Below are 26,858 nucleotides of genomic sequence, written 5' to 3' on the forward strand. Positions count from 1 at the left end.
AACAGCTGGAGAAGACAGCGTATGTAGTTAATTTAGCCATAATGCAGGCAAGACATGAAGGCGACTGTGTTACTATGACAACTGAGGGACCAGTTCAAGGTCATACAGACAAAAATCATTGTCAGGCGGGAACATCCAACTCTTTCAGCTACTGATACAGAAAATAACTGAAACCTATGACATCATGATTTTAAACAGCATGTGAAAACTAAAACTTGGTGTTTATTTCAAAACACACATTTAATTTAGCTGACATTGAACAGCTGTCACAACATCTGTTCAGTATCTTAATGTATAGTGAGGATCAGTGGATGCAACTGTGAGAGGCTGTGGGAATAAGAGTCCCCCCCCCCCCATCCCAAAATTGGTTCGGCCCAGTTTTGCTCCCATATCTCAATTTCATTCCAATTTACCGTTGATTGACAGTTTGGCGCTAATGAAGTGCAAAGGCTCATGGGAGTGTGGTTAGATAAGTGAAAGGTGGTGTTGTAGTCATGTTCATGTTCATATTAATTAATATCAGCGTGTAAGGTCGCTGTTTGCCTCCAGAAGTGAAGCTGATTTGATGTATTATTACATCTTAACACCGTAGCTGAACTCTGCATGGCAATTAGTGACGTCCAGCCAGACACGGTGATTGTTGATTGTTTAATCACAGCTTTACCGGGGTCATGCTGCGTACAGGGCCACAGGAAGTGGTTCCACAAATCAGCGCTCCATCTCTCAAGTACGGCCTGATTACATGGTGGGATGGGGGAAAGGACAGAGGGGAGAAGGTGAGGGTCAAAGGAAAGGAAGGGGCCAGAGGAGCCACACTCTCATTGGCCACTTTCAGAAGTACAAAACTCATTTACTGTTGATTTGATGTATTCTTTGTCATTCTTAAGTGTTAACATTCTTGTTTTCTATTCATCTGTTGTCCTCCCTCATTGTAAGGGAAACACATACTTGACTTGAAGAAAAGATTAACTCAAAGGTCATTGACTGAGCTTAGATGCTCTATTTTTCTCTCTATTTGTTGATCTCTCTTCTCTCTGCTGTTGCCAAAGTGAGCTGCCCTGAGAAGTGAAGAAGAAGTGAAGCTCCGGCCTTAACAGGAGTCTCACTGCGGCCCTGTGAGAGGCTGTGTGTGTGTGTGTGTGTGTGGGGGTGTTACAGGAGTGTGGAAGGATTTCCAACAGTAGCCAGCCTTTACCTACTGGAAGAGGTCCAGATTATCTCCAAGGCACTGCAGGTTACACACTCAGACAGGGCATACCTCCGCCAAGGCAGAGTAGTCCTTCACTTCATGTCCAACCTTACCACTAAGGTCAATCACAATCTGTCAATAACATTTTCAGATACCAGACAAGAGACCCACAACCAAAAATAGGTCCTCCTTGGTGGTGGTATTGTTGTATTGGATATCTCCCAACTTTGTAAATGGGTGCCATGAGACTTCCTGTTCCATTATATGACAGAAGAAAGAAGAACCTAACCCTCAGTGACCTCAGAAGAAGCTCTGCCTTCATCTTTCCAAATGATTCAAACAAACTTGAAGTTCTGTAGGTTAGTTAAGGGTGCAGTGATGAGGGCCAGACTTCTTACCAAAGCTCCATTAGTAATCCATCAGACTGAGGAACGATTTCAGCTGACGGCAAGAACAGTAAAGTCCATGATAGGATCTGCTTGATCTCCAATGGGATGGACTTGGCTGAGATTTTGAGAGTGCAGAGCCGCAGCTTTAGGAGGAGATGGAGTCCCTGTGTGGGGTTTAGGTTGGGGTTCCTTCCACTTTTGTGCTGAAGGCCAAAAGAGAAAATGTGCAGTGTAGCTCTGGCTAAAAAAGCACGGAGTGGAGCTGGGAGATGAATGGAGCAGAATGGGAAGCAGCAGCAGCAGTTAAGGTAGAATTGGTCTGGGAAATGGCTGTTTGATATGATTTAGTTGGAAAGGAAGTGAGAGGAAAGAGGTGGAGGACGGAAAAAAAGGTAGCAGCAGTGAGCCAGAGAAGGAAAGTAAGAGGGTGTGTAGCCTTTCTCATGAGGCAACTCCATATTGATATGATAGAAGGCCTCTGACCTCAGGCTTTAACAATGGAATTGTGTGTTTAATCACCAATTACTCACAGTGGGCAGCAACATTATATCTTTCTCCTCCAGGGAGTGAACGTCAAGCTGCGCTATCCAGCTTTTCAATCAAAACTGTTTACGAGCCGGTGGCGTTGTCAGAGTGGCCTGCTCTGCAAAGGTGACGGCTGTAATTCTTTCCACTTCAAAATCAGTCAGGTATGCTAATCACTCTGGCCTGATTAGGATGGAAGCGTTAGTGTTTAACTCTTAATGGGGAGCCTATGTCTGCTCTCTGAATGACAGGGTTTGGGTCAGATAGCTGCAGCTCCTGTGTTGTATTTCAAATACTGATTCATTTTATTTTCTAGTTCACACACTGCTGTGTTTGCGACCTTTAAACTCCTTACGCTGGGAGTAAATGTGAACGTTTGACAGCTGCAGCGCTGTTGAAACTCTGTGTTCTGCCTGTGAGTCACGACGCCAACGTACCGTCTAAAATGTAAATGTTAGAATCCAGAACATGGCTGTGGCAAAGGTTTTGTTTTGAAGGACGGAAAACACTGGCAAAGTATGGGATGTGTTGGACGTTGGGAAACAAAACTAAAAACTGCAGAATCTGTTTTTTTTTCTTCATTTTAGAGAACACAAACAGGCCCAGCAGCATCGGTAGCGCCACACAAAAACACAAAACATCCCCCAGCCTTGCTTCTGTATTTGCACTCTATGTTCTTCTCCTCATTTTACATTTTAATTTGAAAATCACTTCAACATATTGATGCAGCTTTGATTGTTGTTTCCTCCATTTTGGGAGTGCAGCCTTGTTCTTTATTATAAGGTTTGTTTTGTTAGTTTTTTTAGATGAGAGTTAACATTATTTATTATTATGGATGTTTTAAGTGCAGAAGTTACATTACATCTCTTTTATGTGAAGTTATTGGTTTGATTTTGCATGAAAGGAAACATTCCATTGCACATTTGCTCACTTTAGTCTCCACTTTTGACTTTGACTCTATAATGACCAATGACTTGTGTTACATTTCCTCTGCTGCAGACCTAATTGACTGACAGATTTACTCATGTTGTAAAGTGTAAAACAACGACTTCATCCCCAACACATCTGACCCAAACCACACATGTAAAATGACACGGCCTTTAGTTTTTGAGGTTTCTGTGGACACATGAGGGACTGAAAGGGGGGACGGCAGAGTGGGGACCTTAAAAAAAGGAAATAGAACAAGGTGAGCAATATTGGAGAAAACAAAATAAACAATGTTGGACCAGCAGAACAGCATATGATCTCAGCGTTTACAGGTTTCCCGACACAGAGCAATTTCTCACAGGGATGACATCGTACAGCAGCGCCTGGAGGAAGGTAATCACTTGTTTCCGGTGCCTTTGCTCGCTCTTTCGGCCTCCCCGAGCACACACACACACACACACACACACACACACACACACACACACACACACATTCAGTGTAATCTAAGCAGCATGACCTGCCCCTGCAGCCCGAGGGTGAAACATAATTTTCGAACGTGTTCCCTTTTAACCTGCATCCCAGCGCGCTAGATGCTGGACCACGATAAGTCTGACCCTGGGCTTCACCCCGGCTGGGTTTTGACTGATGGAGGCAGCGGTCTTCATTCTGTTCAATCTGATGTTGTTTTACACTTGGGAGGTGGATTTGCTGTGGACAGATTCCATTTGTGGCTGTTGTCTTTCAGAAGCGGCTGCAAAACTAAACTAAGTTCAACTAAATCTTCTCTCTCTTGGAAAAACTTCACTTCCACTTCTAGGTTCTGTTAAGTTGCATGAATGACATCATCACTGACACTGGCAGCCAATCATGTCCCACTATACTACATACTGCATAATACCACATTGTTTCTTTTATTGTGCTTATCAGAACTCTATTGGATGTCATGCAGTGTTTAATCAGCCTTAATATGGCCAAACTGATTAATTATTGATTAATATTGAAATATAAATGATCATCGATACACAACAAAAGTAAAATCTGAAAAAAAAAAATTCTTTTGTTATTTTATGGGTGTGGATTTTGATGAAGGGTTTGATTGTTTATGTGGAATGATTTGACAGATGAGTAGAGGTAGAGAGGTCAGAGTTCACTCGGTAACACGAGTTAAACAGGGATATCTGAGTAAAGTCAGCATAGATACTGAATGTATTACATTGGTTTATTCCATGTCCTGATTCTTCATCCATCGCTGCAGTAAAGTGTCTGAATCCCTGCTGCAGGTGTGAGGGCGGCCGTGGCTCCAGCTCCCACTCTCATGCTGTTGTTTTTGTTTGTTTCCAGCCCTCTGCACTATATTCCCTCTCTGCTCTGCCTGGTGTCGGGTTTCATTCGGCAGCCGTGTTCCCAGAGTGATTGAAAGGTTTGTGCTCAACCAACTGCTGCTGAGGTGCAGCTTTTAATAAACAGAAAATTCCTGCAGGGAAGGTAAGCACTCGCCCATTTCCAATTCAACTTTTTACTCTGAAAAGTTTTGAAAGTGTGATGTTTCACTCAGAAAGGAAAAAAAACCCAGAGACTGAAATGTTTCCCCTCACCTAATAGTCCCTCTCCTTTAGATGATTGAGAGTGTTCTGCTATGTATCCTCTCTGGCCTTATCCTCTTCTGCTACAGTATATTTGCTGCTCCTTCATCCTCCTCCTCGCCTGTTGTTCTTCCTCAGCATTAACAAGCCTGTACCGCTCTCCTTCACTCCCAGCGTCTTGGCTGGTGGTTCAGACTGTTCATTAATAGAGATACATCTCTGTTGCTGCTACAAAGGGCATTTGAAATGACTGCACTGAATTGTTGCTATTGATGCCAAAGTACCCGACTCTCCTCCTTATTTGTGCTGATGTTGTTTAGCAAACTTCACTCCAACAAGGTTAAAGTGAAGTGATTTATACTGAGGCTGAGCACTAATCGTTGTGGCCTGAAGACATCTTCCACATAGGCTTTATTCTTTTTTACTATCCTAATCAGCGCTGTCCTCCTCCTTAGTCGACGTGTGCCATCGCTCCAGTTGTCTCTGTGTATTTCCTGTTAATAGAGAGACGGCCTTGGGTGCGCGGTTTGAAAGAAGGATCCTCTCTCATTCTAAAGCCAGAGAGAAGAAATTTACAGCATAAATAAACACACAGATGCTTTTGAGAGCGAGACCCATCTGCTTTCTGGAGCAGGCCATGCATTTCATTATCTTATGTCATAAATATTACGTATCACCGTATATAATTTGTCACATTTGTTTCATAGGGATGTAATCTTGTTTCTGTTTATTGCCTGAAGTTTACTAATGTCGCCCAGAGATGCCGTTTTCTCCACTAAATGCTCTTGAATGCCTGACACGTCGTATTTACCACTTCAGAGGTCTCAGCAAGGAGCTTACCAGGAGGACTTGAAGGCAACATTAAACCAGGCGACATGAAAGGGAGCCAGTTTTCACAAAAATGGGGAAAAAACTTTTCTTGGCACAGCACTTTCTACTCTCTCCATATGTTGTGGATGGGCAATACGCCGCCGCCGCCGCCGCCGTCTTGCCGTATCCTGCGCCGTCTGATCAAAGTTAAATGACAGGAAAATAATTTGATGGGGAGACGCTCCCTCGCTATCTATCTATCCGCCTCGTCTCAGCCAAAGCTCCACTGAAGTCTGAAGGATCCACAAAAAGCAAATTGGCCCCCGTAGCTCCGTGTCGGCTCTCTACCGAGCTGCTGGAGTCGACGTGGCAAAGGAAAAGAACTGAAACCGTCCATCACATCTCTGCGTGTTTCTCCGCAGAGATACGATGCAGCTCGGCTTCAAAACCGCCGAGACGCCACGGCGTTCGCTGTTTGAGGCGCTGCGATGGATTAGTTTGTGCGCTGCCGGGGTTCCTCTCTCTCTTTCGGGCCTTGCTGGGGCTGCTATTGGATGGTTTGGTGGTGAGAACGCGTTGATGTCAGAGGACAGGGTCACGGCAGCTGACTTTCTCTTTCTCTTACCATCCTCTCCTCCTCAACTGTCCTGCTGTCTTCAATCATTGGCCTACATGCTCTGACTATCCCATCCCATCCATCCCTCCGGCCTTTGGGGCCCGGACACTTTGGAGTGTTGTAAGACCGGCTGCTTTTCCAGTTCTCCTGTCTGCTGTGCTGCCTCCACACCACAAGTCTCCCCAACCCAGAAGGTTCCAGGATCCAATCTGGACTCATAGTTATTCATGTTTTGCTGTGTAGTTGTGTTTTCCCCACCTGCGGTTCCTCCTGCACACCTGGCTGTGTGAGGAGAGGGAATCTCTCTTTGAATTACAGCTTCCAGTTTCTTTCTTTTCCTTTATTGGGAGTTCTCCCTCGTCTTCCTAGAGAGCTCTGGGCTGGGGTGGATCCGTCTGTTGTAGACTTTATATGCAATATTGGGCTAATCCAATAAATTGGACTTGACTGGATCGGTCCGGAGAGGTTTAGTGAAGCTGCATGAAGAGTTCAGGCCAAATTCAGCGTGAGTTTGCTGTTTGTGCGTACGTGTTGGTCCGAGCGTGTTGCTCTCCTCAGTTAACCCCTGCTTGTATCTTTCCTCTTTCCTCTCCCCCAAAAACCCATAAGTTGAATTACCTCAGCGGAGATTGACAGGCACCTCTTGACCTCTGCTCCGCTGCGTTTAAAGCCTGAAAGATTATCTATCAACCAGCAGGACCCCCCCCCCACCCTTTTTTTTTGTAGAGGACCAGGCTCTTATACATCCAGCCCCTCCCCCCTCTGCCCCCCTCCACCTTTTCCTCTGCTATAAAAACATACCAATCCATATCCACACAAATCAAATACACCAACTGTGTGTGGGTGCATGCACACATGTATATATGCTGTGTGTGTGTGTGTGTGTGTGTGTGTGTGTGTGTGTGTGTGTGTGTGTGTGTGTGTGTGTGTGTGTGTGTGTGTGTGTGCATGACCCTGTCAGCTTATAGCCCCAAGAATGAGGTGAGGAGAAGAGACCAATGGGAGTGCTGCATATAAAATTCATGGCTTGGTTGTAGGGAGAATAATAAGCAGAGAGCTCTCCCAGACCGGCTTCCTGCTCTTCTGATGCGGCTAAACAGATTGTGTGTGCACTTGTGTGTGTTTTGCATGAAAGTTCCCATGAAGGTGTGTGTGTGTGTACGTGTGTGTGTAAGCCTGTGGACTTGCCAGCGTTAGTGTGAATACAGGGAGCGCTTGGCTCCTAACAGTGGATCAGAAGTAAATAACTCAGCGGGGGTCCAAGCTGGCTGACTGTCACTGAGCCACATGTTGATTTATTTCACTCAGTGGTGTGACAGGAGGGAGGGAACGGGCGGGCGGGCGGGCGGGCGGGCGGGCGGAGGAAGAGAAGCAGGTACGGGTAGATGAAGGGTTCCCAGGGATGGATGGCGGTAGGGGAGAGGTGAAGGCAGAGAGAGAGGAGAGAGAGAGAGGAGAGGAGAGGTGATTGAAGAGCCAAGGCCACTAGAACGCCTCGGTACGATCACAATACGAGGCAAGAGCATGAATATATAGAGATGGATGAAGACATGATCTGTGTGTGTGTGAGAGAGAGAGATAGAGAGAGGAGGGAAGCTTTCTTTTAAGACTTTCTGTGTGTGTGTGTAGACATTTGCAGCACTTTTTCTGTTGTATTTAGCAGCTCAGCACATTACAGATGGGAGTTGGCCACCTAGCTCAAGGACACATCAGCCCTAATGTCCGACACAGGGGCGAGCGTGACAGCAGGACGTGCCTGCTTCTCACTGCCCACATATGTAGATTCTTAAAACTGATTTGGGGATTCAATCCAGTAATTTCTTTGGTCAGGAGTTCACTGCTGCTGCCTCGGGCTTGAGGCATGAATTATTGGCTCAATTATTCAAAAGCTCCACCAAGCTTGCTGACTTGAGATTTTCGGGGAGGGGATGTAAAGGAAAATAACGCTTTTCCCCACCGCCGCTCCATGTAGATAGATAGATAGAGTCGCTTTGTGCTGCCGCTGTTTGTTTAGCATCAGAAAGAGGAATCCATTTTTCTTGTACCGAGTGTATTAGTAGAGATGTATTTGCATAAGAGTGCAGCAGGGCTGTGTAAATAACCGATACGCTCTTCATCAATGTGAGCCGGATAGATTCCCCCCCTATCTATATGTTACTTCCCATAGAAAGTGATACAAAGTGATTTAGTTTAAAGCTTCATTACTAAGTTTCACCCAGCAGACCTGCAGCCAGAGCTTACTCACGCTTTATGTCAGGAAAGATTACAGCACAAATGACCAAAGCTGGTGGAAGGGAAGGCCGTGGACAGGAAGGGGCGTGGCCGGGAAGGGTGTGGCCGAGCGAAGCCTCAAATTGGGTCTTGATATATGTTCAGGACCCAGCCAGGAATGAATACACTCATCTTAGACTCTCAACCACTGACGATGCTGATGAAGTAGCATGCATATGGATTTGGCATTCGGTATCTTCAACAGTTACAGAGATGAAGCCAGAAAAGCCATCATCATCATCATCGTCCTCTCTTTGTCTTTAGTATGGACCTTGTTTGGACTTGGCAGAGGTATGCGCTCTAATGAGCAATAGCTGGCAACCTTAATTTAGTAAGCAAATTACCTCATAAAGGCGTCAGGAGAAGTCTCACTCTCCTGTTGCTTCTGTTGTTAGGTTGAACTGCAGACGCCGTATAAGCACGAGACAGGAACCTGAGTTAGAATCACAGGATAGATCAATATTTAGCTCCATGATATTGCTTTGTATGGACACCACAGGTACATGACAGCCGATCACAGCAGGGCCCAGTCCTCTCATTTACTTTACTCACCTCTCTCCCTTTCGCAACCTTTTTTACCAGAACTATCCAATTAACAAACCTTTGTAAGTGCGTGTGTGTGTGTCGTATTCAACAGTGGTTTGCTTGTAATTGGCAGTGAGCAGCTAAATAAGCAGAATACAAATGAAGCAGAGGAAGATTTCACGGGCAGACGGACAGAGCATCATGGACTGGCTTGCCGGGGGCAGTTACGTTAAGCTGTCAACAGATGGCAGGCTGTGGCTGGTTCATTTGTATGCAGCAGCTTGTCCACTCTCACACACACACACACACTCCCAAACACACATGCATCACACACACGCAGCAGGGGCCGGCAGAGTACAATGTGAGTCTTCGGAGGACAGAAGGTTTCCACTGCTCTTGGTGTGATTAATGTGCTGATTGAGGCTGGAGCCAAAATGGAGGGTGGGCCAGTTTGCAGCCGGTTAATGAGGTGATAATGGAGAGGTGGGCAGCCCGGGTCTGCCACCCAAGCGAAATGGAGGAGGCAGGCAGGCAAATCCAGAGACAGTTCCTCAGCCACACACATTTCGAATGGTGAAGGTGGGAGAGGAGAGGCAGAGGAGCGGTTGAAGAGCGGAGGTGATGGGCTACTTAAATTGATTTCCAGCAATGAAATTGGGGTGATTTGGTTTGGCTCAAACTTGCAGCCTCCTCTGGCAGTGAGAGCATTACAGTGCAATTTTACAGGCGGAATAGGCACTTTGTCACTTCGGCTGTGAGATGAAGAGATGTTCTGACAGTGACAGTGATTGCCGGGTATAGTATGGAGGATGGAGGCTCTCTGGCTCACTATGGATCAGATGCATCATCCCTGCCTTCATGCACAACACATTCAAATCCAGGGAACATAATCATCTCTAATACTTATGATAGCAAATGATGTTATTATTTCAGAATGCACGACTCAAGTAAACATATTGGTATTTACACAATCCTGTTTCTTAAACTCACATCTCTGGATTTACGCTCCTAAATCTGAACTCTTCCTACACTTAATGAGCTCTTCTTTCAAAAAAACTGAGCAAAGTAAAACAAAGCAGAGTCCCTTTGAGTCTGTTATTGTAACTGTAACCTAAATACTGCTGTAGTCAGCTTCAAAGATGCTTTCTTATCGCTGTAACCAGACGACACAGCGTCTTCTACATGCACAGCGGAGGAATATGTTTATTTCCCTCAAACTTGCCCATGTTTGAAAATGTTTCCGTCTTTGAAACCCCCTCAGCATCACTGTTCCTGTGAAGGGGGACAACAAAGGAAATGACAGCATCCATCTGGGGGACTTGGACCCCCCCCCCCCCCCCCCACACACACACACACTCCCCCCCAAGGCTGTTTCCTTCTGTTGAAAACCTGAATTTATGTGCGCAATTTCTTGAGTGCAATTCCCCAGTTTGTCTTCTTTGCTGTAATAAAGCAGAAGGATCATCACATGGGGAATAACTGGATATGGAAGAGAGATGATTCCCTTTCAATTTGACACAAAACACAGATTTGAGGTATTTTTGTTGCTTTTCTGATGGAGCAGATGTCATTTTCTACTTTTGGTCCTCAGGTGATTTGATAAGAATATAACAATATCAATAATATTAGTAAATCATGTACATGTTTTTACTCTCTAATACCTGATTGCTCTTTTATTTAGCCTTTTCTTGTCTTATCTCCATACTATCCCTCTAAAGGTTATCTAAATGTTAAGTACAGATTTTGGATCTATTTGACCTTTTAATGTTTATATCTCAAATGTTTTCTCAACAAATGTTTCAATTAATAAGGAGAAATGAATTTTGGTGTTTCTAAAACTCCTTTCTTTCTAATCTAGATGTGCTTCTTCTTCTTCTCCTCCACAAAGGTCTCAGTAGCAGATAAAGCACTCTTCACTTCACTGCTTGTGTGACAGCAGCAGTTACCAGGCACCTTCTACTTACACACACACACACACACACACACACACACACACACACACACACACACACCTAATATTCCACATGAGATGAAGTGACAGGGCTGCTGTTTTAGCTGGATGCATTTTCGACATTTCCAACAGTTTGAGGCAGATTAGCAGGGAAAGAGATGGACAGCTCCTAGAAATTACATCCAGTTAGAGAAAGACTTTAAACTGGATTGATGAACATTTCAATGATTTTCTCCTCATTTAAGGAACAAATGATGGATCAAATGTGTAACGATCACTCTACAGTGCCTTCCCCTGCTGTTCTCTTCTCTCTTCTGCCTCTCTGTCTTGCACCGTAGCGGGTTTATTGTCGCACTGGTTGAGTATTTCGGCTGAATTTCGCCTCTTGGTGACGCTCTGCTGACATCACTCGGCTCTTCCTCAGACCCGCGGAGCTCCGCTGCTGCTGCTGACTCTGACTCCCGCACTCTACACACTTTGCTCCCATTCCGCTCCAGTCGCCGCCGCGGCCAAGACGCACACCGACTCACCGACACACACCGACACACCAGCAGCTGCCGCGGGCTACCTGTGCGCTCTCTCTGCGGCCGGCCCACACGGGGAGGGATCATCTCCGCCTGTCACCACCCAGAGAGAGAGGAAGAGAGGAAGAGGGAACACACTCCAAACACACACACGCACTGTCAACACGTTCCACGCTGAACACGGACCGCGACGCGCACAGAAGAAGGAGAGAAACGCCGCAACTTGGCTGATCTCAACTCAGCGCGTCTGAACTGAACTCAAGTTTCCCAGCGGATCGGAGAAGGAATAATTCGGCTGCTGTTGTGGATTTTTACGTCCACCGCGTCTCCTGTTACGAAGAATGGCGAGAGATTACGCGGAGCGCTGCCCGGGCTCACCGGCGAGAAACACTTGGCTGGCGGCGGCGGCGGCAGCGATCCTCCTAGCAGCTCACGGTAAGAGCCACCGTTTGGACACCCTTTTTCAGAAGATGTGCCTTTTCGTCTTTTCCATCTTTCCCATGCGTCCTGGTTGTGCACTTCCCGAGCGGACCGCCGCGTCCCGGGAGAGAATGCATGTTCATATGTGTGTGTGTGTGTGTGTCAGCTCTGTGTCTTGTGGACTGTGCGCGACCTGTTGTAAAAGTTTATTGTCGGGCATACCAGCGGAGCCGTGTGTGTGTGGTTTCGGCACGCCATGATCCTCCTCTAGGTGTGGCTGCTCTGCTGCTTTGTGTTTCAACCTAATTCCTCGTAGCTTCAGTCGGCAGGTGACTGTTCAGGAATCGCCGCCTTAATCCTCCTTGAGCCTCTACAACCCGCCCCGACACGGCTGACCTGTAATCTGTGTTGACTTGGCGCAAGCGGGGCGCGATCAACAATCACGGGTCTGATTAGCGGTTAGAATAATGAGACCAACCAGGTGCGTACAGAGCAACAGGGTGGCGCGGGGAACACGCCCGTTCCCCGGGCCGCCGCCGCCGCTCTGATGGCCCTTCAGCAGGGACCATTAGCCCGTCAAGAGTCTCTCCTGAAAGGCCTCTAGAACACATTTCACAAGGAAAGCATCAACATGTGAAGAAGCCCGGGTCCTTGTTGAAGGAGCTGGCTTCTGTCCCTGCATGGCGTCAGAAGGTCACTGTGTGATAATGCAAGGGAGTGTGGACATTTGATTGCATTACAAGAGGAAAGAACTCAAGGAAGCTCTTATTTAGAGACACATTTCCAAGTCCCTGTTGTAATACTATAAAATGATTATGTTGGATCATGAGGTCACTTTTGTTTGCCTTCAGTGCATAATAAGGAAGTGTTTGTGTGAAGCTCTGGATGCTCGTTGAGTCACAGCCATGCCTTAGAGATGATAAAAGCATGGATTATCATAAGCACTTTGACCTGACGTGTGTCCTTAGAAGCTCTGGAGAGTCTTGCTGGAGTGCATTTGGACATAACGACACAACATAAAGTCTGATAACATCACTAACATGCACGTGTGAGGGAGACAGATGCACTCTAACTCCCCGCAGGAACATTTGTCAGGTTTTTGTTTTCTTCAGGGACCGACTACAAAATTTACAACAGCAGGCAGTCGGGCTACAGTGATCGGCATAAAAATCGGCGTGCCCGCTCTGTCAGCATGAATCTGTCAGCCTGTTGTTTTCACCTGTGTGTAACTAGTATCATCTGTCAGAGCTGTCCCCAAATTGTCACAGAGGAAGGGAAAGAGAAAAAGGAAGCCGGGTCATTATGGAGCGGGGAGATGCTTTGCTCGGTGCGCTGACACGCCTCGGAGTCGTGCCTCTGAGATCAAAGGAAATGGGGAGGGCGAGAAATTCCAAGGCCACGAGCGGCAAAGCCTCTACTTTGCATATTGCTGTAGCATCTGTTTTGTAATGGGCAACATTGTATGAGTCAGACCACTTTAGGCTTCTGAGCTGTGATTTCCTTCCGAGTGCACGAGATGTGATTCAGCCGTGATTGGAATTCGTTTTACGTCCAATGCATATTTGCAGAATGTTAGCCTGAAAGCGTGAAAACCCCTGTGTGTAACTGCATAGAAGTGAGGAGTGGAGCGCTGGATGGAGACCACAGTGCTGTAAAGCGTGCAGAACGCCGGGGATGGTGTGAGGAAGGATGACATGTACGCTCAGCTGAGTCTCCCACTCGCTACATCAGGCCCGTATTGTTAAAAAGCTGTCAGATCGCCGTGACTCCATCCCCACAGGTTATGAATTAATTTGAACGTGAAACATCGCATCTGTCTTGCCGGGGGGACAACCTCAACGCCCACATCGCTGCTGCTCAGCCACTGATCTTACCTGGAGTTCAGTCGGCAATCGAGCATCCGGGAAAAAAAAGCGTGGAGCCGCCTAGAAATCTCTCCCGTCATGTAAACAGAGCGGCTTTAACCTTCAGTGAAAACATGCGGGTTAGAGTTAAGAGGATATCATTCCACAGCAATGATAATGAGTGATAATCATTCCAGGTATGCCCCCCCTGCCAGCGCCCGTCACCATAGGGCCTCATCCTCTGCCGAAATGTCAATGATGATGAGTCCCCTCAACAGCTCGATGGAGACGAAGGGCTGATTAGCTTATCACTTGGAGAGCAGGCGGCCGATGATTATCGCCCTCAGAGCGGCGAGGCTCTGATTATCGAGGGCTCTCATTAATGACGCATCGTTCAACCCTGCATCGGGTCGTGCCGTTGTTTGTTGATTGCATATTTATACAGCCGGTGCATCGGAACCTGTGTGGGAAACAAATGCCACGGCTGTTTGACTGCTGGAGTGCTTTTGAGCTCACAAATAGAATAATGTAGGTCTGATAATTTGAGGATTTCATCTTAACCTGGACCCAAACGTTGTGATTCTGTCTCTAAGAAGAAGACATAATTAACCCTTAACAATTGTATTTGTCATTGTGGACGTCTAGGAGACATATTCCTTCCTTTAGCCTCTGATGAACCTTGAACTACAGAACCTCGGGTTTAATTAGTAAACATTCACCACCTCCTGTCCTCATTTAGCCTTTGGACAGGAGTTTTTCTCTTCCTACTCTTAGTTAGGAAATTGGTGTTTATTAATTCATGGAACAATTCTGGAGGCAGAGAATATGCATTTAAAAGCATGTTTAAAAGGCACTTTGATTAAAATGGCAATAAATATTCTCCAACTGAATATATTGTCTTTTAACCCCTTGCACTTATTAACCTGACCCTCAGGTTGGAAATGACTTGTAGAGACGCCATAATCTCCAAAAACACTAGGTGCTGTCGAGGATCCAGCCCAATGATGGCTTATGACGAATACGCTAAAATGTCAAGGAGTGCGTGTGTATGTGTGTGTGTGTGTGTTAGGCATGAGCAGGTGTCATTGTTGCCCTGAGAATTGATCACAGGTATTGGTTTAAATGTCAATGAAAGTGTAATGCAGCAGGAGGCTTTGCAGCAGCAGCAGCAGCTTACTCAGGGTGGGTTAATGATAGGCTTTGGTGTGGAATGCCTTTCATTGGCCGCGTGCCTGTTTGTGTGATATGATGATGGTACAAAGGCCCCTCAGTCCTGCTCAGTGGGGAGATGATAGCCGGCGTTCTAGCCTTTCTAAAGTGGCCTAACAAAAAAGTTACACAGGACCTCAATGACGGCAAAATGCTACAAGTAATGAGACGCCGGGCGATAAAAGCCGAGGGCGGTGGAGTACAGAGGCATTAATGCTGAATGCGTTGGTGCTCCTTTAATGAATGCATTAGACCGGGCGACATTAGCAGACAAGCTGCTGTCACGCCGGGACCAGAAATGAGCCGTTTTGGGTCCTGACCTGCAGTTTAAGGCACTTTGGCCCCAGACTCAAATGTCAATGGTTCTGCCTGCTGAGCCACAGGGTGATAATCGTCCCCCGGAGAACAGACGTCTGATGCTTATTAAGCGAGCTTATTAATGACTCAGGCTGCATAGTAATGCCACTCGCTGTTCGCGTGCAGCCAATTTGTTTGTCATAGTGGAGGCTGTAATGTGTCTCGAGCGTAGCGAGGTAGCGATTTTCACCGGGAGGATGTACCAGCGCTTCCTCTTCATCACGCCCTCCTCTGCCAAGCAGTACAGGCCGCTCTGTCAAACTGCATGCTGGGATACGTTTGTCCGCGTTAATGTTTGAGTTTGTCTCTTTTTTTTTACATTTCTGCCTCAGGGTTTTGTCATCGATTGGCGACTTAAATGTTAATGAGAGTGAGAAATGATATTGCAGAGTCTTGCGTCATGCTGTTTGTGTGTGTGTATGTGTGTGTGTGTGTGTGTATCCGTGTGGTCAAAGCAGAATTTAGAGTTGTGAGATCCCCATTCTAGTGCGAGCGGCCAGAGGTTGGCTCGGCGGGTCACTCCTGGAGATTTGGAACTGGTTGTCTGGGATACGGCTTTTGTTGATGAGACTATTTCACGCCCCTTTTGTTGTGCATCTGTGTGTATTTTGTGTATTTCTTTGTGTGGATCTTTTTTCCAAAGAGCAAAGCTTTAATCGAGGGGAAGGAAGTGGATTCAGGGTTGTTGTGACTCGTCTAGATCTTCATTTGTTGGAAAACGGGTCTAAATTCATTAGATTCATTGGAATAAAGAGATGTAGTGTTAAATTTGGATTTTTGAAGGGTTGAGCATCATTTTAAGTACAATTTAGAAGTGTTTCTTGAGGTATTTGCTTCTTTGCTTCATTTTAAAGGACAGGAGTACGACCCACACTTAGACACTTTAACACCTTTGGCTTTAATGGAGTGGTTTCCCCTTGTCGTATTGCTGTGTCGACAATGACTGAAGTAAAAGGTCAGGATTCTTCCACCACCCTTCCTCGCCTCATTGCATGCTTGTTAGAACTCTGAGTCTACCTCCATTAAGGCAATAAACCCACATTTCTTCCCCAAATGTTACAATCAGTAAAATTAGCATAAATCCACGTTGGAGCACTCCGAGTATCCGACCGAGATTAAACAATTGTAAATCAATTTACTCAAGCATTGTGTTATAATCAGAGTGAGCAATCTCTCTTCCTCACTTTCACCCCTGTGTGCCAACCGAGCCTCCAGTTATGGAAATTTGGCAACCAACAGAATCCTATTAAACCTCTCATTGTTTGCCGCTTACGTTTCTACCTTTATTGCACCGCTGTCCACTTCTGAGCAAATCTGTACGGAAGCAAAGTCCAGCTCGCATTTCCAGGAATTAAGTGTCTCATGGCTAACACCTTAGCATTCTGTGGTAATTCCTCTGCAAACAGGTGTCAGCGGGAAGAGGGATTACAGAGCGTAGCAACAGGAACATGGCCATAAATCACAATCGAGCCGGTCTAAGGATAGTTGGAGGGAGGTTTTGCTTTCAGTTTTCAGGTTCCAGTCAGCTCTCAGTGGCTTCTGAACGTTTCTGCAGCTCTCTCACACACACACACACATGCACACACACACACGCACACACACACACACACACACACACACAATCAATGTGGCCTCCCTCCCCGTTTGACTTTTGCAAACACAGGGAGTTGAGAAAACTTCCCGCCTGCTCAGTGTTTCATTTTTTCCATTTATTTATTCTCCGATTCTTTCTTCTCTGCTTATTCTCTCGCCCGCTCGTTTGCTCTCATTCTTTTGCCTGCGACCCTATTTTCAGACAGCCTGGCTGGCAGCCGCTCTGCCGCGGCTCCCGAGTGGGGGCCCTTTTGTCGGAGCAGCTTTTGGTGAATTAAAAGGGTTCCAGCAGCCCCCCGCCCCCCTTGCATCCATACTACTGCTTTCAGTTCGTCTGGGCCTCATTGTTTAGAGCGAGAGGGAGGGAGGGAGAGAGAGAGAGAGAGGGCGGGGGGGATCCAAGAGTGTGAAAGTGTTTAGACAAACCTCCCGTTGCTGGTCTATGTCTCCCAGTTTGACCTGAGCTCACCCAGACGAGGTGGCTCCTCCTCTCCTTTTGTACCACTTCCTCTCCAGATACACTCCACTGGTGATAAAGTGGAAATAGCTCTCCTGGTGTGTGTGGGAGTGCAGCGGCAGGTCAGGCTGTGATGTGACTTGGTGACATTTCAACTGGTCCCAGTGTGGGCAATTAAATACTGCAAAAACAATGTTTTCTGCTCTTGTATCATTAAAGGACCCTTAGCCTTGTAACAGCTCCCTGTTATTAGCCCTAAACATGAAATACTTTTCGTTTGTTTGAACATTGAAGCTCCGGCAGCCAACATCCTGATGCTGATTTGTTCCAGCGGCTGAATCACACACACAATCATCTATCTGCCTTTGTTTGGAGCTCAGATTCTGGTCTAGACCTGCAATGTTTGCTTGTAATTTGAAAACCCTTTCTTTCCACATTTGGAACATGATCCAGGCATGAATTCTATACATTTGATACAGTGAACCATAAATCAATCAGCTGTCAGTAGATTCATATAGATGAAGTAGATTCATTTCATTTGAATCAGCAGGAGAGAGAGAGACGTTACATTATATACCATTACTGCTGAGCTGATAGGCAGATTAGTGGGCGTCTGCATGTCGTGGTGAGTCGACAGCTGAGCCTGGAGGTGAAACCCTCAATTTACCTGTCAATTTCTGCTCTGACTCTTACCTGCGGTCATGAACTCTGGGTAGCAACCAGAAGTCCCACATTGTGGACACAAGGAGCTAAAATGAGTTCCCTTTCCCTCCAACCGAGTTTTAAACTAACCTTTCTGGACAGAGCAGAGGGAACTCAAATTATAGAATTCCTTTGCATGAGAATGAGCTACCTGAAGTGGTTAGACTGCTCCTCGGGGAGGCGTTCAAGCACATCCAGCCGGGAGGAGACCACAGGGGCAGAGCAGGAGGGCTGCAGGGATTATATATTCCATCTTTCCAGGGATCGTCTCAGAATCCCCCGAGGAGGAGCTGGAGGAGGAGGAGCTGCGGGGCCGTCTGGGCCGCTTTGCTTAGCCTAGTTACCTTCACCACCAAGACCTAGATAAATGGTAGAAATTGGAGGGAGGGAACGAAAAATGAGGCCTGTCTATTAATCGATTATAATTTTAACTCATCCACTGTAATTCAAATAGGCTTCTTGTCTCTCTTATTGGAAGAAACGGTCACAAACTCAGAGAATATGCATAGACCAATATCAATTGCTCGATAAATAATCAAAAGAATGAATAGATTAATCGATTATCAAAATAATCGAAGTACCCACAGAGGAATTCCACCGCACTCTGTTGCTCTGTGGAGATTTGTAGCCTTATGTATTTATTAGTTTTAGTTTTCCAACCAGCAAACGTAAAGTTACAGGGCAATTACAATACAAATAAAGATTCCCGTTTAATTCTCTTTGCCTTCAGCTGACAGCTTGTTGGCCGCATCTTAGACCCACTAAAAGTTGGGTGGGTGGTTACTTTTATCTTGTCTGGTTTTCCTAACAGATGGTGAAAGAACGGCTTTGGAAAGTGGACAATCTTTGATGTATGCTGTGCTGAGAAAAACATCTTCCTCCTCTAGCGGGGCTGAGGAAGCACGCTGCCTCGCTGAAGTAATGCAAATGGATTGAGAATGAATAGCGGCGTGTGTGTGCGTGTGTACGTGCGAGAGCGTCGACTCGGCTCCGTCTCCCGAATCCATAAATAACCCGGCTGCTCTGCATGGTCAGGAGACGGTTGGCAACAAGTCGTGGAGGTCAACAGAGAGAGAAAGATGGAGAGGGCGATATCGTTGTGTACTGAATTCACTCTGGGACTATGTACACATCTGAGGCGCTGGGGCTGGAGTACTTGAGTATGCCATAGCTGTACCAACTCCTCTGCAGATTCCTTCTTGTCATCGTTTCTTCTTCAGCTGCCCTTTTCTTCCCTTCTTCCTCTCCTTGTTGTCTATTCATATTTCCATTTTTCTAAGCGTTCCCTTCTCTTTATCTCCACTTTGGAACGTACCATTCCCGGTTCTCTCACCATCGGCTTGTTGGCACAGGAACTAGAACTCGGCTAGACGACCTGTTGTCTGTCGAGAGCCAGTTGTGAGAAGAGAAGAAACGAGCTGACTTGATTGATAACCGACCGGACTAACTGAATTTCATTAATATATAGTTTTTGACATTTTCAAATACTTGCAGTTACTTCCAGATCTGACTGTAAATGACTTTAAATGAAGGGCCGACCCGACCAACAGAGCTGTTCTTTGTGAGAAAAGACATTGATGTGACAATTATGCGAGCGCGGCTGCGAGTTTTGAGGGATTATTTCCTGGCAGAGACTCGGTTGTTCCTGTGGGTGTCGGGTGATTGATGGGAAGCCGAATGGTAAAAAGCCGTATACTTACAATGCCAGGCCCCGTCGGATTCGCTCCTCCAGTCAAAGCACTTTCCATGTAAAGAGAGCGGTCGCTGTATGCAAAGAATCAGACTCTCAGACCGAGATGGCAGGGATGTCGAGCGGGGTGTGAACGCTTTGTGAGGGTTTGCTGATGTGCGACATTAGTGAGGGAAGTTGTGACCGTCCTCTTCTGTGGAGTGTGAAGGGAGTGTGAACGGATAACGTCAGGGTGTGTTCTGCGTAGAATTCCACAACGTTTCGTTCTGAGACTAATCTCTCCTCTCTCCTGAAATGAAACCAAAACCAAAGATACATAACGTCCGTGATTTAAAATGAAATCGACACAATATTAGAAGAGAAGCGTTTGTAGCCTGGATCTGTTTGTTCCCACTATTCAACGCACGCTTCCCTTCAATTTGATGCTTTCACATCAAAAGGAAATGGATGTTTTTGCCATCATACTGTGTGCATTGACTCATAATTAATTAAAAAATCCATTAGATCGGCAAACGGTACACAAACACAGCTGTACAGACAGGCTTCTCCCTTATTCGCCTTTTTTTCTCCTCACGGCCGCCACTAAACCTGATTAATCGTCTCCATATCGCCGCCGGTATCTCAGCTGTTGGTGGAGAGATTCACTCTGACAGCTGCGACTCAGTTCTTTGTATTTCCCTCTCTGTCGCTCTTCTTTATCTTGACTGAGCTCCGCTTCCTTCGTTACTTAACGTCTGCTTTTCCAATGTCCGATCCCGGCCTTTTTCTTCTCCAGAGTGCTCACCTCTCCATTCAAACACTGCAAGGAGTCGATTTGCTCTCATGAATCCAAACTTAAGGGTTTTTTCCACACAATAGGTGGATATTCCTTTGACTCAGACCTGTTCAGTATTCAAAGCAGATATCGAGTCTTGATGGATGTTTTCATTCATGGGATGGAATTAGACATCTTATTTCAAAGGCAGTATTTTCCATTTTCTTCTTTAAAACATATATCATCCTAATGAAGACTGGAGATATCCCCACGATCCCTTCATGGGGCTCATTTCATTATGTCCCCCCTGTCAGTCAGAAGACTCCCGAGTTGCTTTCAAGAGAGAATCTAATCTGAGTGCCCTTCAGTTGGACCCACATGAGTAGAACAGAAACAGATGAGTGAGGATCCAGCTCGTAGATAACGAACACCAACCAGCTGTCATCTGTACGTGCTGCGTGTCGTCGTCTCCAGTTATCGAGTCCGATGTGAACGTGGCCGTCAGATGTGTCTGCAGAAATATTAAGGAGAAAAGTGTGTATTTGCCGTCTGCGGTGAATGAAATGAGTCAGATTTGTGTAATTCCTTTGAAAGAGCTTTGGTTTCTGTAATCGTCAGTAATTTCACAATCACAAGGTGGTCAAACACACCAGAGGAACCAGAAGAAGAGGAACCAGAAGAAGCTGATTAATGTGAAGTCAAGCACTTAATTGTATCTGTGTGTGTGTGTGTGTGTGTGTGTCTATGTGTGTGTGTATTTGATTGATATGCTCCCTCTGTCAGCTGCAGTGACAAATCCACAGCGGACAGAGCAGCGAGTGAGTGAGGATGTGAGTTGCTCCGACAGACTGGAAAAGATCTGTACACACACACTTGCGCCTCTTCTCTTCTCTTCTCTTCTCTTCTCTTCTCTTCTCTTCTCTTCTCGTCTTCTCTTCCGTCTCCTGTTCGACTACAGGCGGCGATCAAAGCCAACTGGCATGAGGATTAAATGTCTCACACGGCAAAATCCAAGAAATCATTACTGCCACGGCGTTCTTTTCACAGGCTGTTTCTTTATGATTAATTTACAGATGGCAGCCACCACAGAGGTCTCTCTCTCTCTCTCTCTCTTTTTACTGCCAGCTGTGTGAGCAACCGACGCACCTCTGCTCCGGCTTCTAGTGGAAAGATTTTTGAAAAACGACTTTCTACCTGCTTGTCAAGTCTCGGTGAATGGTGTAATCACAAGGCAGGGACCCACTGTCACCACCCACGGCTCCTATGTGCTGAGGCAGCGCTGCGCTTCAATGGCAAACCCCGACACACTTGTCACAGTTTGAGACAAAGAACAGTTAAGGAATAATACAGAGGAAAAATATCTCAAACTAGGCGCGGCTGATGTATGAGATTAGCTGAGAGAGGAGGAAGAGGAGGAGAGCAGCATAACATACACAGGAGCTGGGCCCCGATGAGCCAGATGATCATGAATGTAACCTTGATCGTATTTGCAGTCTGTTAATCTGCTTGCCACAGATGAAATGTATCAGTGTAATACATAATTCAACTTCTTCTTCTGTGGCTTTTCACCGTTCAATCCCACGGTTTGCTGGATTTGCATGATGGGCCATGGAATCTGAATACAAGGTGAGGAGACTCTTGATCCTAACATGTTCACGCTCCACTTCATCCATTTACATATATTCTTCCTCTGCCTCTTGGAGTTGAAGCTGATTCCTATCTAATTCTGGAGTTTACATGGTAAACATATATTAAACCCACTGCCACTTAGCAGCAATGCTAATATAAGTGTCCTGTATCCAACACTTTCTGACATGGTGTCCAACAAACACTGGAGTTCAGACTTATAGCAGCGTTTGTGTGATTGACACATTATAAATAAATGTATAATTACTTGCATGGCTGATTTCTGTAACCTTGTTAGTGCTGGTGTTGGTCTCTGATTGACAGATGAAATTATATTGCGTAACTATTGTGGAACTAAAGGAGGTCGACGTCTAAACCGTAAAGCAACATAAATGTGTAGATTGCTGATCAAAGAGGTCAAAATGGATGTATATGAATATAAATATGTATTATAAATGTGAAGTTGCGTTGCCAATCATTAATACTGCTGCATATATATTATTTATGCTCCCTATCCTCTTGGTATTTCTGCTCACCATAGAGAAACCTCCTTTAACTAAGGCGTTAGGCCGGGGAAAATGGGAAATGACACATCCACTTGGGTTTCTGACCCTCCTCCCCCCCCTCTCTCCCTCCCAGAGTCTATTTCCAGGCTCTGTGCTTTTCAGTATGCGAGGATGATTTCTTAATCCTCAGGGATGCATGCGAGGCTGGAGGAGAAACGCGTGGCCCCGCACACAGGCGGCGTCCTGATGGGTGGCCGACCGAAACCGGCCGCCCGGCTCGCAGCTTGACGGAGAGAAAAGGGTGCTAATGAGATCTGCGCCGTTCTTTCATGTGTGTCCTCCTCTTCCCACCACGCCTCTTCTCTCCACGCCGTGGGTGTCTGAGCTCGAAGCCTGTTGGTGTCTGACTGGTGGAGCACAAAGAGACTGCCTGAACTCAAAACTACAATAGATTTGGAATCGAATCCAGAATGGAACCCTCCCCGCCCTGTGAACAGCAACGTGGAGGGGGAATTTGAAGATTGTATAATGAGTCATCTCTCAGTCATCAACAACAAGAAACTCTGGTCAAAGGACAAAAGTTTGAACAAGTGAAAGTGGAATAAGAGCAATAAAGGCTGGGAGCTTAAAGGCTCCAGTGACTCTTGAATAAATAGATGAGTAATTGAGTGACGAATCCAATACTGCCATGAATTTAAAGTAGCTCATTTCAAAGCAAACTGTTATCACTTCACTTCACCTCCCTCACTGTTTCAGGGTTCATATAGCTTCATAGATAAGTGCACCCGCTTCTTGTTATTCCAGGGTCGTGCTTGTAACTTTTCTAGACTCTGAACTGAATCTCTCATCTGACAGTTAAATCACATTTACTTTGACGAATCGATTGGAAAGACTCCTCCTGTACTAAAACCCTATGGAGTGGTGAGTTAGTCAGATGGCAGCCTGCAGGTAGAGCGTTGACGTGGTGCAGTGGGGGGGAAATGTGCCGACCCTGCAGGTATCTGTCCAGAAGTGCTGCCAGAAGTGCTGCAGTTGGTGCAAGTGGCTCAAAGTGGGACAAAAGGACGGGAACGACTCCTGCGGTGGATCGATCCATGATATTGCGCTTTATTCCTCCCTCTTTGCCTTTGTTTCAGAGAACGTTCCAGTTGAAATGGTCATGCTGGTGGCTCAGGCGCACCAGAAACAGCTTTTTAATGATTTCATTTCTGTCGGCCAGCTGTGGTTCCAGCTTGCAGAGATGTGAAACTGTTTAGAGATGCAGCAAAACATTTATTCCTCCTGTTTTGTCAAAGTTGTTTTGCTTCGCCTCCTTTTCTGTCAGGGACTGCGGAGGTCAAGGGTCGATACTTTCCAAAGTTTCAGCTTTAAGATTGTTCCTTTGTCTCTTTTCATGGCAGCTCTGTTTGCTCATTGTTGGTCCTCTGGGTTTGATTTCGCAACAGCAGGACTTGTGTATGCAATGCTTTTGGCAGTTAATGATCAAATTTCAAATAGAGACTCTAGAGGCAAATTATCTCAAGCAGTTTCAAGTTGATTTATGTGTCACACACACACACACACAGGAGGGGAAAGCACAGAAATCCCTCCGAACACATAAAAGGTACAGGATGCAGATTTCATCACTTAAAAATGCACAACGGCGAAAACGAGTTTATCATTTTTTCCATCTGACTCACATGTTCCTTTCTGATTGTGTGACCTGGTAGAGAGTGTGGGTTGAAGTTGCAGGAATTAAAACTTGATGATGACGCCTTTTGGACTTTGCTGTTGGATTGGTTGTCTTCTGTAACGTGTCCTCGTCTTAAACAGAGAAACCTAAAACACCACGCTTTCCAAATGGACCACCTGGTTGAGCACAGAAGTCTGTGGATGACGCGATAATCACACTAGAGAATGAAGAGTATTTACAAACTCCAACACGATGGCGGCTTTAAACTAATTTCCTCTGAAAAGCAAATTCACTGATCCTTGAAATGGCCCACGAGGACGATAGAAGAGGTGATCTCAGCGTCGTTTAGTTTATTATCGCCAGCATTTAGTCTGCTGTGGAAGTGGCGGGTGAGATGTTAATTGGAGCGATGGCGTGTCGGCGGTCTTGCTGAGGATGGAGACGCCCAGGATGTGACTTTCTCACTGTAACATGGAGTCGCTGTGGTTTCTATTCCTGGGGCTTTTTCTCTGTTCCTCAGAGGTTCTAAGGTTAGCGTACTGTGACAACTCTCACACTCGCTGTCGAGTGTCAGCGCGCTGGAACTTTTCTCTCCTCGCATGACGGGAACGGAGCGAGGAGCGGCAGGTTTGGAACACGTCAAAAGTGAAAGCAGGACCCCCGAAACCCTTCCTCCATCCTGTCGTCTCCTCCTCGCCTTCTTTTCGCCCTCGGCCGCGTTTTCTCATGTTTTATTCCTTGTGACTGCTGGTGCGTTCAGAGCGGCTGATGGAAGGTGCTAGTTTCACGCTCGTGCACGGGGCTTGTCCCTCGCACACGCGCACACACACTCACACACACGCGTACGCACAGACACACAGGAATGATCCGCACGCTGTCCCCCCAGCATACATGCCCGCTGATTCCACCCGTCACACACGCAAACATCCTTGCCACTACCACTCAACACACACACCAACATTCTTACCTCTCTCTCTCACACACACACACACACACACACACACACACACACACACACACACACACACACACACACGCACACACACTGGATGGCAGGCCCCCTGACAGCTATCCAGTCGCTGTTTCTCTGTGCAGAAAACAGATGAAAGCTGTTTTTTAAAGTCTTTTCCCATGTCATCTCTCTCAACTCCAATCTTTTTTATTTCAGCTGGCAGCAGGGTGTGGGCGGTGGCAGGACGTGTGTGTGTGTGAGGCTGTGTGAGTGTGTGAGTCTCATATATAGGATTGCGTTTGCATGGAGGCAGTCACACTTATACTTGCGTCTGCGTGGATGAGATGGAGAGAGAGAGACATCATCAGCTGTTGACAGAGCTTTTATGTGTGTGTGTGTGTGTGTGAGTGTGTGTCTACTGAAGCTGTGAGCTGCAAGTCAAGATGGCTGAATCTATGCCATTTGTTCAGAAATACACACCCAGGCACAGAAAGGTTTGAATCAACATGTACCGTATGCAGATGTGTTGTTATCTGGTCTCTGCTTGTTGTTGTTGTTGTTGTTGTTTACATGTGTCTGTGGCTGATATTCGTACTTTCTAAGGTTTGCAATTATCCGGATTGTTCTTTGTGATGGAAAGCTGTCAGTGTGTGAACAGTGTGGATCTGTGACCACACTGCACCGTACATTCACTGCATATTAGCCCTCCGTCAGCTGAGCCACTAAGCTCTGTGTGTAAGTCCAGATAAAGCCCAGCATTCATCACAGTCATACGATGCTCTGTCAGGTAAGAGGTGTTTAGCTTCATGCAGTGTGTGTCTGTGCACATCACACACAGAGAGAGATAGAGAGAGAGAGGGCCCAGGCTGAGGTATAAAGCTGCCTGTTATGTGCCTGACTCAAGTGTCCAGGGAGCAGATTTTGTTTTCATAGGTGAGCCGGTGGCAGGTTCATGAATATTCATGAGTGTGAACGTGTGTGAACGTGTGTGAACGGGTATTCATGTCTATTGGCCAAACCAAACCTTCAAATACCGAAAGTTTAAGGGAAGCAGTTCAGATAAATAATTCACATCCTGGCACCCACTGGTTGGAAAGTAGCAATTCTCCATTTTCGGCGTTGGATTGTGTGATAAATCCCAACCCGGCCCACATCGTGCTGACATGCAGCTACAGCCCAGCAGAATTAGCATACTGAGATAATAGAGTTAATGACTAAAAGCATTATAAACAATGATTCACGCAGCTGCAGCGGCACGCCGGGTAGTTATGTCTCTGAAAACATGCCCAACATTAGCAAAATGATTCTCCTCCCTGGTTTACAGCCAAACACTCAATGACTTAATAAGTTGTTTCTCAATATGCAGAGGGCCACAAACAGCTGCTCGGAGAGAAGAACGGATTCAGGTCAAGTCTCAAATCCTCCTTTGCCTACTTTCCCTCTGGTTACCGGGGCGAGTTCACCAGCTGGGTGGTTGCTTCACTTGTCGGATGATTCACTGGTGGAATGATTCTCCTGTCACAGATGAAGCCGCTCTTCTCCCAGGTCGGCCATGATGGAACACACACAGTGAACTAGGGCCCTACTTTTCCAATATATGGCCACAGATGGATTAATTACAAGCTGTAATCAGTCGGTTATTAGCGGTGTAATGGAGACATGTGTAGACTTGCTGCCGTACGTACTTCTACACACACATATAAGCTTTAACTGCTACCGTTTAGCCGCACAGATTGTTAATCAAGTGGAATGAGGTTGTACATGTA

The 26,858-nt window shown here is 46.2% G+C and overlaps 1 protein-coding gene across 2 annotated transcripts in view; it reads left to right on the top strand.

Moving 5' to 3' along the window:
- The first annotated feature begins 11,299 nt into the window (after positions 1-11,299).
- Positions 11,300-26,858, top strand: part of pvrl2l (PVR cell adhesion molecule related 2 like) — a 198,257-nt gene continuing 182,698 nt past the window's right edge. Inside the window, exon 1 of one of the 2 annotated variants that reach the window (XM_076139148.1) lies at positions 11,300-11,745. In XM_076139148.1, the coding sequence (XP_075995263.1) occupies positions 11,652-11,745 (94 nt within the window). In that variant the 5' untranslated portion in view covers positions 11,300-11,651. The remainder of the gene's footprint in view (positions 11,746-26,858) is intronic. The other variant, XM_076139149.1, reaches the window with a different exon arrangement.

Source organism: Genypterus blacodes, unplaced genomic scaffold (genome assembly GCF_046128005.1).
Source record: "Genypterus blacodes isolate CSIRO-AG114 ecotype Tasmania unplaced genomic scaffold, CSIRO-AGI_Gbla_v1 ptg000438l_1, whole genome shotgun sequence".
NCBI classification, from domain to species: domain Eukaryota; kingdom Metazoa; phylum Chordata; class Actinopteri; order Ophidiiformes; family Ophidiidae; genus Genypterus; species Genypterus blacodes.